Below are 14,309 nucleotides of genomic sequence, written 5' to 3'. Positions count from 1 at the left end.
TTCACGTTTAATGAAAGATAAATTTATTCATTTCATTGTTATCTGAGGCAGGACCTGGACTATGCCAGCATCCGCCAGGCTCTGCAGGAGGGACACATATCAGTGCAATACGCTTCCTGCCCCTGCCACCTTCTAGGCTCTTAACAGACAGAACAAGTTAAACATCACCTGGGATTGTAGGCAGTGTGTGCAAGTGGTGCCAAGGGCGATGTAACAGGCGTTAAGAGCAAGAGGAGAATGCTATGGCGCCTGTGAGCTATGAGTAGGTAGGGATGGAGGGGGAGCAAGAGGAAGGAGGGAGGCAGGCAGCATGAGCGAGAACAAGCGGAGGGAAGGTGAGAGAGAGCTGCGCGATAAGCAAAGGCTCAGGTGAGGGAAAAGACAGGTGTAAAGGGAACAGGAAAAGGCCCCGCGGAGCTTGGGCACAGGATGTGAGCAGCCCTGTAGACGACAGGAAACGTTGGCTGGAGTGAGACTGGCAGGGGCTGCGGGGCATCAACTGTTATCAGACAACGGACTTTTCCATGGATTCGGGAAGATACCAAGAAAAGTACCATCGACGTCTTCCTGCTTTTGTGTTTGCTTTTTTTTTTTGGAGGGGGATTTGTGTGATTTGGTCTTATGACCTCTATTTCTAATTCCAGTGAATTGTAAAACCAACTTAATACTTATCCAAGTAACACATGTCTATAGGTGAAAAAGGCGAACAACATGGTAAGGCCCGTAACCTAATCCAGGAGACCCCCCCCCCCTCCCGCCAATGTCACTCCCGACTCCTTTCTCAGAGGAAACCGCTTTTGTGCTGGTTGCTTCTATGATGAAATGTTTATTTGCCAGAGTGAGTAACCTCCTTGTATGGGTACGACTGCTGCCCCAACACTTGTTCTCAGTTTGGTTCATGTAGGGGCTTGTTCAGGGCAGGGAGACTAACCGGCAGGTCTACCCCCCGCCCCCAAGGAGGATGAAACCCGCCATGGGAGACGAAACCACTTGTAACTTCTAATTCTGGTATTTGTTTCCATATATTGAAGTAATGTGTGCATAGTGATATTTCTTAAGCTAATCACTTTTAGAGATTATCTAATATCTCACCATTGTGCAAAATAAAAAGAAATGTAGCACTCTTACGCCGTCACCACTTCCCAGCAAGCTGTCCTGCCCCATCTTTCCAGGAAGTTAAGTAGAAATTGGGGGTTAAATTGATATTCTAGGTTTGTTGTTAGTACCACGTGGTACTGTTACTGTTGAGCCTTGTAGCGTTAAGAACACTTCCCATCCTGTTCAATCTTTTGGTTTTCCTGATGTTGTCTCTCTTTCTTTGGTGTGTGTCTATTACTAATTGTTTCTGAACTCCATTAGCCCTGTGGAAACCATTTTTATGTGATCAACCCAGTGAGTCAATTTGTCCCACCTATTGTTCCCTCTGGAGTCTCCCATTCAGTCTGTCTGATCTACGGGGTTTCCCAGGCCAGCTGCCCACCTGTTGTCCTGGGGCTTCTTTTTAACACCATCTTGCGAAATCCCTGTGCCTCTCGCCTGTGATGGGTCCCCCGTTTCCTGGATCCCATGGTTTCCTCTTTCTCGGTTTACAGCCTCATTTTTGTAGAGCACATTCTCTAGAAGCTTCCTAAGAAAAGGTATACGGGAGGTAAAGTTGTTGAGACTTTCCTTATGTGTCCGAAAATGTCCTAATTCTACTCTCACACATGCTTGCTACGTAGCTAAGTTTATAACTGAATTCTAAGTAAAAAAGTCACTTCCCTCAGAACTTTTAAGGTTTACATTACTTTCTAGTCTCCAGTGTTGCATTTGAGAAGTTGGATGCCATTGGTATTCCGGATTGTTTATATGTGACCTGTTTTATTGGTCTGAAAGGTTCTGAAATCTGCTTTTTAATCCGTGGTGTTCTGAACTCTCATAGTAATGAATCTTAAAGAGGATATTTTCTTATCTATTCTTCTGGGCACTTTCTCTTCCCTTTTAATCTGTAAATTCTTTTTACTCCATTTTGAAAATTTTTTTTCTTGTATTATTCTTTCATACTTGTCTCCCCATCACTTGTTCCTGTTTTCTCTTTCTGGAACTTATGTGGTAAAATGCTCAAACTTGTGGACTGATCCACGACATTTTGTACCTTATTTTCCCTCCACCCCCACTGTCCATCTTGGCCTGTTAGTCTACTTTCTAGAAAGTTTACTAGACTTTATCTTCTACACCTCTGGATGTTTTCACTATGTTTACTGTCCAAGATCTCATTCTTATTTCCTGATTATTCCTTTTTTTATAAAGTGACCTCTTTATTTTACAGATATAATACTGTCTCTCATCTTTCTAAAAGTATCATAGGTTATTAAAACTGTTTCTTTTATTTCCTGAGTTATCTGTGTTTTTGAGCCCCCAGCCTCTTTCTTTCTCTCTCTGTTTTGATCTCTATATTTTATTCTATATTTTATGTTGGGAGGCTATACTCAAATATCTGGTGACCCTTTCACTATTCATTTATATTTGACATTCATATATATTTATTTGCATATGAATACCTTAAATATATAGATATACATACATATATACATATATACACATATATATGTATGTATGTATGTGTGTGTGTGTGTGTATATATATATATATATATATATATATATATATATATATATATAAAGAAAATATAAAACTCCTTTATATTTGGGACAGGTAGTCCCTAAAGACTGACTGGAAACCCTGTGTGGGGGCAGGGTGTGTCTATTCCCCATGAGGCACTCCCATCTAGCCAGGCGAACCATCTAGCCATGTCGATGGGGATTCCGAATGCCAGTCAGGTCATTTCTGTGGGCTATTCAGTTTCTTTAGATGAGAATCCCTCACTCTCCTGCTAAAGAGCCTGTCGCTGGCTATAGGTGTCCTGGCTACAGGTGCTCTGGGAGCCACGTGTGGAGTAGCCCAGGCAGGTCTTACCTGCTTACTGTTGCGTTTCACCTGTGTCCCGTGGGCCTAGCTTCCCTGAATCCAGAGCATCTGTGATTCCATGCAGCCCAAGACTATCCCTCAGGCCTGCAGCAGGACTGGGACCTTGGCAGTGGCAGTGTAATCAGGGAGAGGAACAGGCTATAACTACGTCACATACCACCTTCCACTCACTACTGCTAACTACTCTGTAACTACTTTTAACCAGTCCCCCCTTTCCAGTGTCACCCTCACCGGGTGCCCTCCGGAGGCTGCCCAGGCTCCTGAGAATGTCTGCAGTTTTTCTCAGCACATCTCAGCTCCTCCTCCTCCATCACGGTGCCATCTTCCAAAACCTGCTGGCAGTTTTGCTCAGTAGCATCTCCTCCTTGTTTCTTTGCTCTCTATTTATCTCATCATAGTGTTTTGATTCCTTGCTGCAATTCCCAGTCTTACAAATTTTACGTTGAAATTATATGTACTTATTAAGTAATTCACTCCAGACTACTTTGTTTATCCCAAGAAACTTAGCTGTGACCCCAAATCAACTACTCACTACCTAACCACTAATTTCAGGGAGGACAGCAACAAAATCATTTTAATTCTTTGTTATTTTCTAGGAGTCACCAAGCAAAGTAAGTTGAACTCCTCCATAAATGTATCTTTATAGCATCTCACTGCCATCTTGGCTCCAGAAATTTGGACCCAAAATCAATTTGAGGCAGATGCCACATCAATTTCTCAATAAACAGGAAAGGAAAGCGGGAGGGAGGATGGGAGGGGGAGGGAAAGGGGAAAAAAGAAACTGGCCAAAAAAAAGGATTTAAAAACAGACTAGTAAGAGGATTGGCCCAAATAAACAAAGAAAAGCTATGTAAGTTTATTAAATAAGAGACTGCAGAAAATCATCGGACTTTGAGATAACTGCAAGCGACGATCAGTCACTTGGAAGGCTGACAAGTAACTGATGTCACGGAATATCAACGGTGAAACTCCACTCACTCATTCAAAGCACACCCCAAATTCACGTGAAAAGCACCGTTATCCAGCAAAAAACTACCCACATAAGACATTCTCACCATTACATGCCCAGATCACCTTCCAATGATGGACTTCCCTTTGCTGCCCCGAACGATATATTGTGGCTTGAAAAGCACACATACATACATATATGTGCAGCTAATGTGAATATGTAGGCATTCCTTGTCTCATCCCCAAAACAAATTTTAGTCAGCTTGCTGGTTATCCTTTTAATGTATTACTTGAATATATTTTTATTTTCCTGAGTACATCTCTTAAAAATTTGTCTACCTGAAATTACATAATTCTCTCTGTATCGTGCCCTACTCAATAGTGGGCCAATAAATTTTTTAAAAAATTAACCGTGCCATCACTTCTACTGTAGCTGTAATCATATCTCTGCGTTCGATAAGATGGAAGACTTTCTAGTTATATGGACCTTGTTTTAAATCCCAGTTCTTCCACTTACTGAATGAACCTTCAGGAAGCTAGCCATTTCCCCAGTAAAAAAATGGGCACACTGTTATCTATTTTGCAGGTTGTTAATAGGATTAAATCATATAATACACAGAAAGAACCTGGCATACTGCAGGTGCCCAATTAGTAAGAGCTATTGAAATCAGAGCATGAGAAGATCCTGAAATCTTCAACTCTAAAAGTACATCTTTTCAAAGTGACTAGTTTCTGCTTCCATTTCTTGGCATTGCAAGACTAGGAAGCTGGTCAGTGGAATTACCCTCAGCTACTGAGGAGTGAGGGGGAAAGTGCTTACAGGCAATTAGGGGAAGCAACATGCAAGTGGAGGATAAAGGAGGCCTGGAAAAAAATCAAGGGAAGTATCTGACTCTGGATTGATTTTTTAACCTTCCTGGGACACAGCTTGTTTCACTACAAAATGAGAAGGTTAGACGAAGTCTCTCCAGGTGTTCACTATAAGAGTTCTGTGGCTAGATAATTTGGGACGTGCATACTTCCTCTCAAGCCCTCCCCTTTCCCCTTCGAGGCAGCTGTTTAATTTTGTTTTACCTGGCCTATTACAAACGCATTTGCCTACAGATGCTGCCCCCGTTGTTTTTCAGGTGCTACTTATTAACATATTTTGTGAAGGATGGATGAGTTGATCTGCAATTTCCTGTCCCACAGTACGTTTTTCTGAGTTTTACAACTTCAGCTAAATGCTTAAGGGAAAAAAAGGGAACACATCAATATATCAGAAGTTTTATTTATTTATGCTTTCTCTTTTTGAGTGGGAGAAAAATCTACCACGATTATAATGAGACTAGACATTTCTAAGAATATAGTTTAACATCTCACCTATGCATCCATCAGTATCATGGGCAGCTGATCAGCAAAGCAGTGGCTGAATAGCTGCCAATCCAATGGATTTGATTGGTCATGAAGACGGTCATATGCCTGAGACCCAACTGACAATTTTTGGCAATCAATGAATAAAATGAATCAACCATGTGACGCTTGGACTGGTTGCTCAGTGATCAACGTGACCTGAACGGAAAATAACTGGAAAAAACTAATCCTTAAGCTCCAGAACTATACGGTGATACCAAAATAAAACTCAAATGGGGATCCATGATGAATCCTCTTTAATGCTACAATTATAAATTAAACTCTTGAAACCTATTTCCGTTATTAAAATACTTTCACTTTTTCTATCAATCTACCAACATTTACTTTTATCTGAAAGGGATGGATCATGCTAAATGTTAGTGGGAATAAAAGGATGTATAATAGGAAAGAGGGCAAAGAACCTACCAAAAAAAGATCTAGGAGCCAGACGCTCTGTCACTAACTTTGCACATAGCCTTGAATATGTCTGTTTCCCCAATTGTAAAAATAACTTTCCTCAAGGGACATATAGTTTAGTTGATTATATTTACAAATTTGAGATTTTCACTTAATGCCTTCTTACAGTACAAAATCATTCTTACTTTATCTAAATAGCGGAATATTTTGATGTTCTCCAATGAACTACATAAAACAAAGCCCCTCCTTTATCTTTCTTGCAGGAATTCTGCAAGAGCCCGTTGTGGTGTTTTCCCTTTTTCTCTGGATATGTCTCTTTGACCTTAAGGCTGCTAAGGTTTTAAAGCGTTCTAATTATTTCTGTTTTTCCATTAAATATTCTGTCTCCCCCCAAAAAAATACTTTTTGCTTCTTCTCAACAAAAAAATTGATCAAAACACAACTCTGTAGTATGCAACGAATGCGTGTGTTGGCTGCAGGGTGACCGGCTGCCCTATCCTGCCAGTCCTGAGGGGCTTCCCACTGTGCAGGACTTTCCATGTTAGTACGGGACAGTCTCTGACACAGCCAGACAGTGGGTCACCCTGCTTGGTGGCTGGTGAGAAGGCCTGCATGTGGCAACGGATGCCTGCATCAAAAAGCTGCCATTTCAGTCCTCCTTTGTGGGGAGCCATGATTTCTTGTTTATTCTGTAACCTTGCAGACTGGCTCAGTTTTTAGCTCTTAAGGCATTGTCTCTGCTTACACCTGGAGGGTGCTTGCAAGCTGCTAAGGAATGAGGTGGGAACGGCCAGTTCCCGGACACAGATCACTGATGATTATCAGGGTAATTGGTGGGCTTTGTCCTTGACATAAGGACTTTGGGAGAGTTTCAGTGAGTCTGTAGTTTATATGTAAAAGTTGCAAATTTTACTTTCAATGAGGAAATGCTCACTCGTGATTGTTAAGCTGCACGTACACAGGTGGTATATATTGGTAAAGGAAAGTAAACTCCGCGCTTCAGGATCACTGAAGACCGGCCGCATCATCAATTGTGTGAGTGTCTCTTTTTCATTCCCACTCCCCTTGTCAGGAACTGTTCGACTAGTAAGGGCTGGTCCGCTACACTCCTTTAGAAGCACGCATCTTTCATTGCTAAACAGCTGTAGAAAGCAATCAAATACCAGATGGATGAATGAATTTAATGACCTTACGTTTCCTTCACACCAGTGCTTCTCCAGTCTGGCTTCTTACGAGAATCAGGTGTTTAGCTTTAGAAAGATGATACTATCCTCTGATATACTTGGTCTGAAGGTGAGTTCAGTCAGCAGCATCTGTGTTTGAAATTCCCTGCCCGATTCTAATGTAAGCCAGGACGAAGAAACACTGCTTTACAATTCATTCTGAGATCCAAACTAGTGTAGGTCTAGCAGGAGCCATTCAAAATGAGGAGAAATCTACATTATGATCTCTGACTTTTTAAATATTACATATGCGTTTCCACTTCACATTTAAAACAAATGGGAACCCACAAACTGACTTGAAATGTATTCATCTAGGTAGGGTCCATGATACATGAGCTTCTCCCATGTCGTATTTTCATTCTGATCAGCAATCACCACAATTATTGACGTAATTTTTGCACACGAAACTGTATTAGGCACTGCGGGAACACAAAGATTTAAAACTCAAGGCCTCTGCCTGAAGGGCACGCCCTGTAGAATACATGGAAGGTGACGAAATGATGAAGCCAATGACCTCCTAAGGAGCTCAAAAAGGAAATGGCTATGGCCTGAGATGGTTGGGGAATCTGCACAGAGCAAGTAGGGTTCCAAGAAGGTCTTGAGGCGTGGGTAGAATAGCTACCGTGTTTCCCCGAAAATAAGACCTACCCGGACCATCAGCTCTAACGCGTCTTTTGGAGTAAGAATTATATTAAAATAAGACCGGGTCTTATATAACATACTATACTATACTGTATTATACTAAACTATAATACCAGGTCTTATATAATATATGATACAATATGATATGATATGATATGATACAATATAATACTAGGTCTTATATGAATTTTTGCTCCAAAAGATGCATCAGAGCTGACGGTCTGGCGAGGTCTTATTTTCGGAGAAACACGGTATGTGCGGGCCAGAAAAGGCATTCCAAGCAGGGAGAAAGGCAGTACTGGAGTGAGTAAGAAGCAATCACATCACCACACTTAAACTTATATACAAATCATGGTTATACGCTAAGCAATGCACCGACATCTAGTGATACGTAGAGCTCTAAGTGAGGCCAGCTGCTGAGAAAGGGGACACAATCAGCCCAATCACTTCTTGGGTGATAACCACTCACGACATTGGAAAGAAGAATCGGGCAGGCAGATGAAACAGTTTGTTCAACAAAAGCATAAAGACAAGCATGGCCTAGAACCGGCAGAACCAGCCGCTGACAAGCAACTGCACAAGTGCCTTCCCTCCCTCGAACGGGGCCCCCTGAGGAGACCAACTCACCAGGGACCACGGGAGATCACGGGCAAGCCCTTAAGTTCCCACTCGTGTCTCATCAAATGACTATTTAACGCTGAGGCAATATACTGAGAACAAGAATCACGGAAAGGTTACGTGTTCCCGTACATGTCACGTTCTGTGATTCTCAATCACTGATTTTCCCAGGACTTCTACAATGTGATGGCCTTTTCTCTGCATTTCAGAATGAAAGCGCCACTGTTCCATTTGTCTCTGCCTCCTAAACTCATGAATTTTCATATTCATTCCAAGATCGGGTCTTCATGCAAGATATTAGCTAAATGCCACTGAATGTTCCGGGTATGCGTCATCTCAGGAAGTCAGTTGGCAGAATTAACATTTAGAAGTAGGCCCCACTAGTTATTTCACACATTATTAACTTATATTACAATTCAAATAAGCTTACAGCTGGCAAAAAAAAATAAAAATCTCTTCTGTAAATGATCTCAAACATAATAGGCTTAATCAGAGATAAATTAAATTAGGCAGCCATGCATACCATAGCATATTAATTCTGAGTAGTTATTAAATACATTTTCTGTTATCAGTGGTGCGAACAACATTATATGCAAACAAATTCTTCAGGAGGGTAGCAAATAAAGTTTGGTTTGGGATGCGGTGTGCCTGACATTTTCCCATGCCTTCCTATAATGTTAAATAATCTCTTTTGCTAATAATGGCGCTAAGGTACGTAGCCGTAAATGAGTCACCTTCACTCCCAGGCAATTAAGCAAAAGAACAGCAGACAAAACTGCCAGTGTGATTTTGGATTTTTCCAAAGGGAACGTTTCTACCTTTCTATGACAATTTTAAAAACAAGGCATTAATACATAGCTGGAGCAAAACTGCCCAAAATATATGGTAATGAATATTCATTATGTTAAAAAATGATGTATCTTATTCTGCGTTTTGGGTAACCTGCGTTGCCTGAGAATATTCAAAGAAGGCAATTAATAAGATTGAATGCTATTTTATAAAAAAGATCCTACCATTCTCTCTTTCTTTCCTTAAATGGTTGTAATCTAAGCCATCAACTACCACTTAGATTCCAAAAGCTAACAAACGGTGCTTCTGTGAAAGAAAAGGAAAACAGATACATCTGGGTATATACAGATATCGATATCTATATGTAGATCTATATCTAGGTGTATATACATACCTATATGTACTGGAGGTGCCAAGAAAATGTAGACAAGTGGACACTTTGGTCAGCGTTGCTCAAGCAGTAGTTTGCCATATAAGAAGTGTCTGGATGCTGATGGTAACCACTTTGAGCACCTTTTGTAATTGCAGAAGTCAAACGTGACTTGTATTCACCTTTTTAGTATATATTGTTATCAATATATATTGAGTATTGCAATTTTAATAGTTTTTTGCTTTCTTAAAATGTGCATACTTCTTTTTAGCACCCTCTGTGTGTGTGTATATATATATATATATATATATATATATATATATATATATATATATATGCAGGTATGTATGCATACACACACAAGTTATCTTCCTTCATGTACTTTGCCATTTTATCTGGTTCTTTTATTAATCAATCAGGCTCTTTAATTTCCACATCCAGAAGCAATTCAAATTATAAGGTATGATACACACACCCCAAGTCTGAGAAACACGTTTGACATTTTTTGCGCTTTGCACATTTAAAACTCAATGTAAGGTGACAAGAACATTAAGCTGCCCAGTGAGCAAAATGTGAAACTAATCACTGTCTGTTCTTAGCCGTGGGTACAATAATTGGCAAATTAAAGTGCCTGAGAATAGCTGGGCCACCTGCATCACCTTGGAATGGCTAATGATGACAAATGTATGCAGCTAGCTTTACTGACAACTCCTTCAAATGCAGGCAGACTGAAAAGGCAACATGACAGTACATAGTTAATTTACTGTAAAATATACACCATGTAGCATTTTTGTTATTTAAAGGAACAAAACCCAAACCAGTCTCAATATTTTGTATACACGTACTCGTTGAATCACGACTATTCCTTATTCCTGAAAATCCAATGCTTTTCTTTATAAGCTGGCAAACTGGGATCAACTTGCTTATTAAAATGTTGAATTTGTAGTTTTATAACTAGATTCAAATAAATATAAATGCTAAAGAAAAGGAAATACCTTAGTTTAAATAAACTTGCTACTATCCATCCCTCCATCCATCCATCCATCATTTTCTGAATACCTACTAAGTGCTGGGCACCATGCTTGATATTTGGCATAGAGAGAAGCTGTCATTTCCTTCAGGAGCTTTTCACCTATTGGAGGAAAGATGCACGCAGACAGAGATGCAGACAGACAACTTAGCGTGACTACACATTACTGCAGAATTACTTTCAGAGCACCTCCCTCCCTTAGAGACTTCAGAGAGAAGAGGGCTGTTGAGCCGAAGTCTAGGACCATATAAAGAGAGCATAAAACGAGTTTGTGAAGCTGAACAAGCTTGAGAAAAGTCTTTTGAGCTAAAAAGAATGCAAGTGCACAATCAATAAGAAGGTCATGGTCTGTCTGCTTGAAGAAAAGAAACGGCCTTCAGAATATATGAAGGAAATAAACATAGGAGGCAAGAGGTCAACAGATGATGAAGATGAACGCTACGCAAGGGTGAGAAGACGAAGGGCTCCAGAAGTGTCAGGGAGTTTGGATTTAATGCCATAGGGCAGCAGTGCGCAAAACACAGGCCAGAGGACGCTGGGGTCCTAGGAAGGGAGGGAGTGAAAGAGCGAGGGAGAGGCCAGGCAGGCAGGTCTCTGGGCCCTGCAATGGTACTTCAACCACAGCAGCTATGCTACTACCTGGCTTACATTGGGCCTTCTACGTTGATTAAACAACTTTTTTCTGGGGAATAACGTTAGACTTACAGGAAAGGTACACAGATAATGCCGAGAGTCCCATAAACTCCTCCCTCATCCAGTACTCCCCTGTAGTAACATCTTCCAGTGCCATGGCTCATTCGTCACAACCGGAAACCAACACCGATGTGCTGCTATTCACTGAACTCCAGATTCATTCACGTTTCACCGATTTTTCCACTGATGTACTTCCTCTGTTCCAAGACACCACATGGCATTGGGTCCTCATGTCTCTCTGGTCTCTTTTGATGTGTGGCAGCCTCTCAGTTTCTCCTTGTGACTCATGAGCTGACAGTCTTGAGGAATACGAGCCAGGTGTTTTACAGACTGCCCCTCACATTGGGTTTGTCTGATGTTTTCCTCATGACTAGACTGGAGGGTTATAGGTTCGGGGAGGAGTAGCACAGAGGTGAGGTGCGTTTTCATCACAGCATATCAGGAAGTATGGATGTCAAAAAAGACATATCACCTACGATGCTAACCTTGAGCTCTTGGTTAATTCAGTGTTGAGCAGGTGTCTCCACTGTCAAGTTGCTGTTTTCCCTCTCTACATCATACTCTGTTATTTGGAAATCAGTCAGTAAGTCCAGGCCATATTGAAGGGTGAGCATAAGCTTTACTTCCTGTAGGGAGCTTAGCCATCTACATTACTTGGAATTGTTCTATAAGAAAGATTTGTTCCTTCTACTCCATGTGGTTGTTTGGTCACCCCTTTACTGATATCAGCATGAATTGAGGTTTATTTTATACTTTGGGTTGTAATCCAACATTAAGTTATCTATTTTGTTGCTCAAAGTCTTCCACCTTTGGCCAGTGGGAACTTTGCTAGGTTGGCTCTTACACTCTGTGACATGCTCCATCCTTTTGTTTTTTTATGAGTACTTTATTGTTTTAGGGCATACCGGATGCTCCAGGCTTATATTGGAGTTTTACTGTCCCAGCGCTAGAACTAGCCATTTCTCTAAGCATCCCTAATTCCTTTTATTGGAGGATAATATTTAGATACCAAGATCTGGGCAGTCATGTACTAGTTGCTACTGGGGTATCACTGCCCCCCAGGCTCTCCCAGCAGAAAGAGCTAGGAAATACACAGGTATATGCACACAGCTAAAATTGTTTCTGCATCTGTCAATCTGTACGCGTAAACAGGACTTCACATTGACATGTCTAATTCAGCACTAGGCTTCCTTATCTGCAAATGCCCTGACAGGGAGAAACTTGGCTCCCACCATCCATTTCCTTATTTGTTCAACTCCAGTATTTGACATTTCTTTGAAAACGGACTTCAAGTATTTTAACATAATAGAAAAAGAACTTGAAAATAAACATTGTAAGAGAAAGCCATTGAATTATTTAATGTAGAAAAGTGACATAATTATATTTATATTTTTAGAAACATTATTCTGAGATAGAGTGAGGGAATGGACTGGAGGGGCTAAAACTTAAGGTAAGGGTAAATGTCAGAAAGAATGCTGTGATACTCCACACGGAATATTAAGAACCTGAAATAAAAGAGCAGCTATGGAAATAAAGGAGTCAATTTCATAGCTATTTTAACAGATTAATGCATAAATTTAAGTGATTTGATGTGAAAAGTGAGAGAGAGAGAAGTTGTCTGTTGTGGACATTTCATATAAGTGGAATTATAATGTGTATAATACGTGGACTTTTGTGTCTGGTTTCTTTCACTTAGCATAATGTTTTCAAGATTCATCTACACTGTAGCATGGATCAGTATTTCATTTCTTTTTTTGGTTGATTAATATTCCATTGTATATGTGTATACCACATTTTCTTTATCCAGTCATCAGTTGCTGAATATTTGGGTTATCTATACTTTTGGCTATTGGGTACAATATTGCTATGAATATTAGTATACAAGCATTTTGTGTGAACATGTATTTCCAGTTTCTTGGCTGTACCTAGAAATGGGAATTGTAGGGTATAAATGATAACTCTATGGTTAGCTTTTCGAGGAAATGCCAAACTGTTTTCCAAGGTAAGTGGCTACAGAAATTTTACATTCCCACCAAAATGTAGGAAGAATTTTCACCAACACTTATTATTGACTGTCTTTTTTATTATAGTAATCCAAGTGGGTGTGAAGTGGTACTCGGTGGTTTTGATTTGCATTTCTCTAGTGACTAATGATGTTGAGCATGTAAACCATTAAAAATATATACAATTCTTAGTAATGAATGAAACATGAGGCACGCAGGAATTTTACACTAAAAACTAGAAAATACTGAAGAAGAGCTATCTACGCAGAGAAAGCACGTATGTTTATGGATTGGAAGGCTCAATGTTGATACGATATCAATTCTTCCCAAGTTGAGCCCTGGATTGAACATAGGCCCAATCATAATCCCACCAATCCCATGCTGATTCTTTTAGAAACTGGCAAGCTGATTCTAAAATCTATAGAACATTTTTGAACTAAGAAATCTAAACCAATCTTGTAGAAGAACAACAAGGATGGAGGGCTTACACCATCTGCCTTGAAGACTTACTATAAAGCTACAGTAATCAATACAGTGTGGTAACAGCATAAAGAGCAAAATCAATGGAACAGAATAGAGAGCTCAGAAATAGATGCACACGTATATGTGGTCATTAGATATGTGAGACTAGCACTAAGGCATTCCAATAGCAAAAGGGAAGTCTTCTCAACAACTAGTACTGGAAGAATTACATATCCTACATAGAACATCTCTCTTTCTCTCTATACACACACACACACACACACACACAAAGTTCAGACAATTAAGTTCGCGAACTTTCTACCATGCCTTTACACAGTGGCAAGTTTGTGAACCTAACTGTTCAACCAAATATATTTATTTATTCATATGTGTGTGTGTGTGTGTGTGTGTGTGTGTGTGTGTGTATTTCTTATACCTCAATAATACAAATACAAACCCAATGTAAAGATTTAGTGGATACTTGACAAACGAAGATATATGAGTGGCCAGTAAGCACATGAAGAACATTTGAACATATTAGCACAGAAAATATATATTAGATCACAATGAAATACCACTACAAACCACCCAATGGCTAAGATGAAAAAGACTGACAACACCACATGTTGTTGAGGATGTAGAACGACTACAACTATCATATTGTTGGTGGGGATGTAAAATGGTGCACCTACTTGAGACAAAGATCTGGCAATTTCCTCTAAAACTTAATATACAGCTACCGATGACGAAAACTG

The 14,309-nt window shown here is 40.1% G+C and overlaps 1 protein-coding gene across 7 annotated transcripts in view; it reads right to left on the bottom strand.

Annotated features, from left to right (window-relative positions):
• ENOX1 (ecto-NOX disulfide-thiol exchanger 1) overlaps positions 1-14,309 on the bottom strand; it is a 504,034-nt gene that overhangs the window by 222,140 nt on the left and 267,585 nt on the right. For 4 of the 7 annotated variants that reach the window (XM_033105016.1, XM_033105017.1, XM_033105014.1 and 1 more), the window contains one exon: positions 1,481-1,627. The exons of the other annotated variants lie outside the window; for them this stretch is intronic. In XM_033105016.1, the coding sequence (XP_032960907.1) occupies positions 1,481-1,568 (88 nt within the window). In that variant the 5' untranslated portion in view covers positions 1,569-1,627. The remainder of the gene's footprint in view (positions 1-1,480; positions 1,628-14,309) is intronic. 7 annotated transcript variants of the gene reach the window in all.

Source organism: Rhinolophus ferrumequinum, chromosome 4 (assembly GCF_004115265.2).
Source record: "Rhinolophus ferrumequinum isolate MPI-CBG mRhiFer1 chromosome 4, mRhiFer1_v1.p, whole genome shotgun sequence".
In the NCBI taxonomy this organism is placed as follows: domain Eukaryota; kingdom Metazoa; phylum Chordata; class Mammalia; order Chiroptera; family Rhinolophidae; genus Rhinolophus; species Rhinolophus ferrumequinum.
This window is presented reverse-complemented; position numbering and strand designations above follow the sequence as displayed.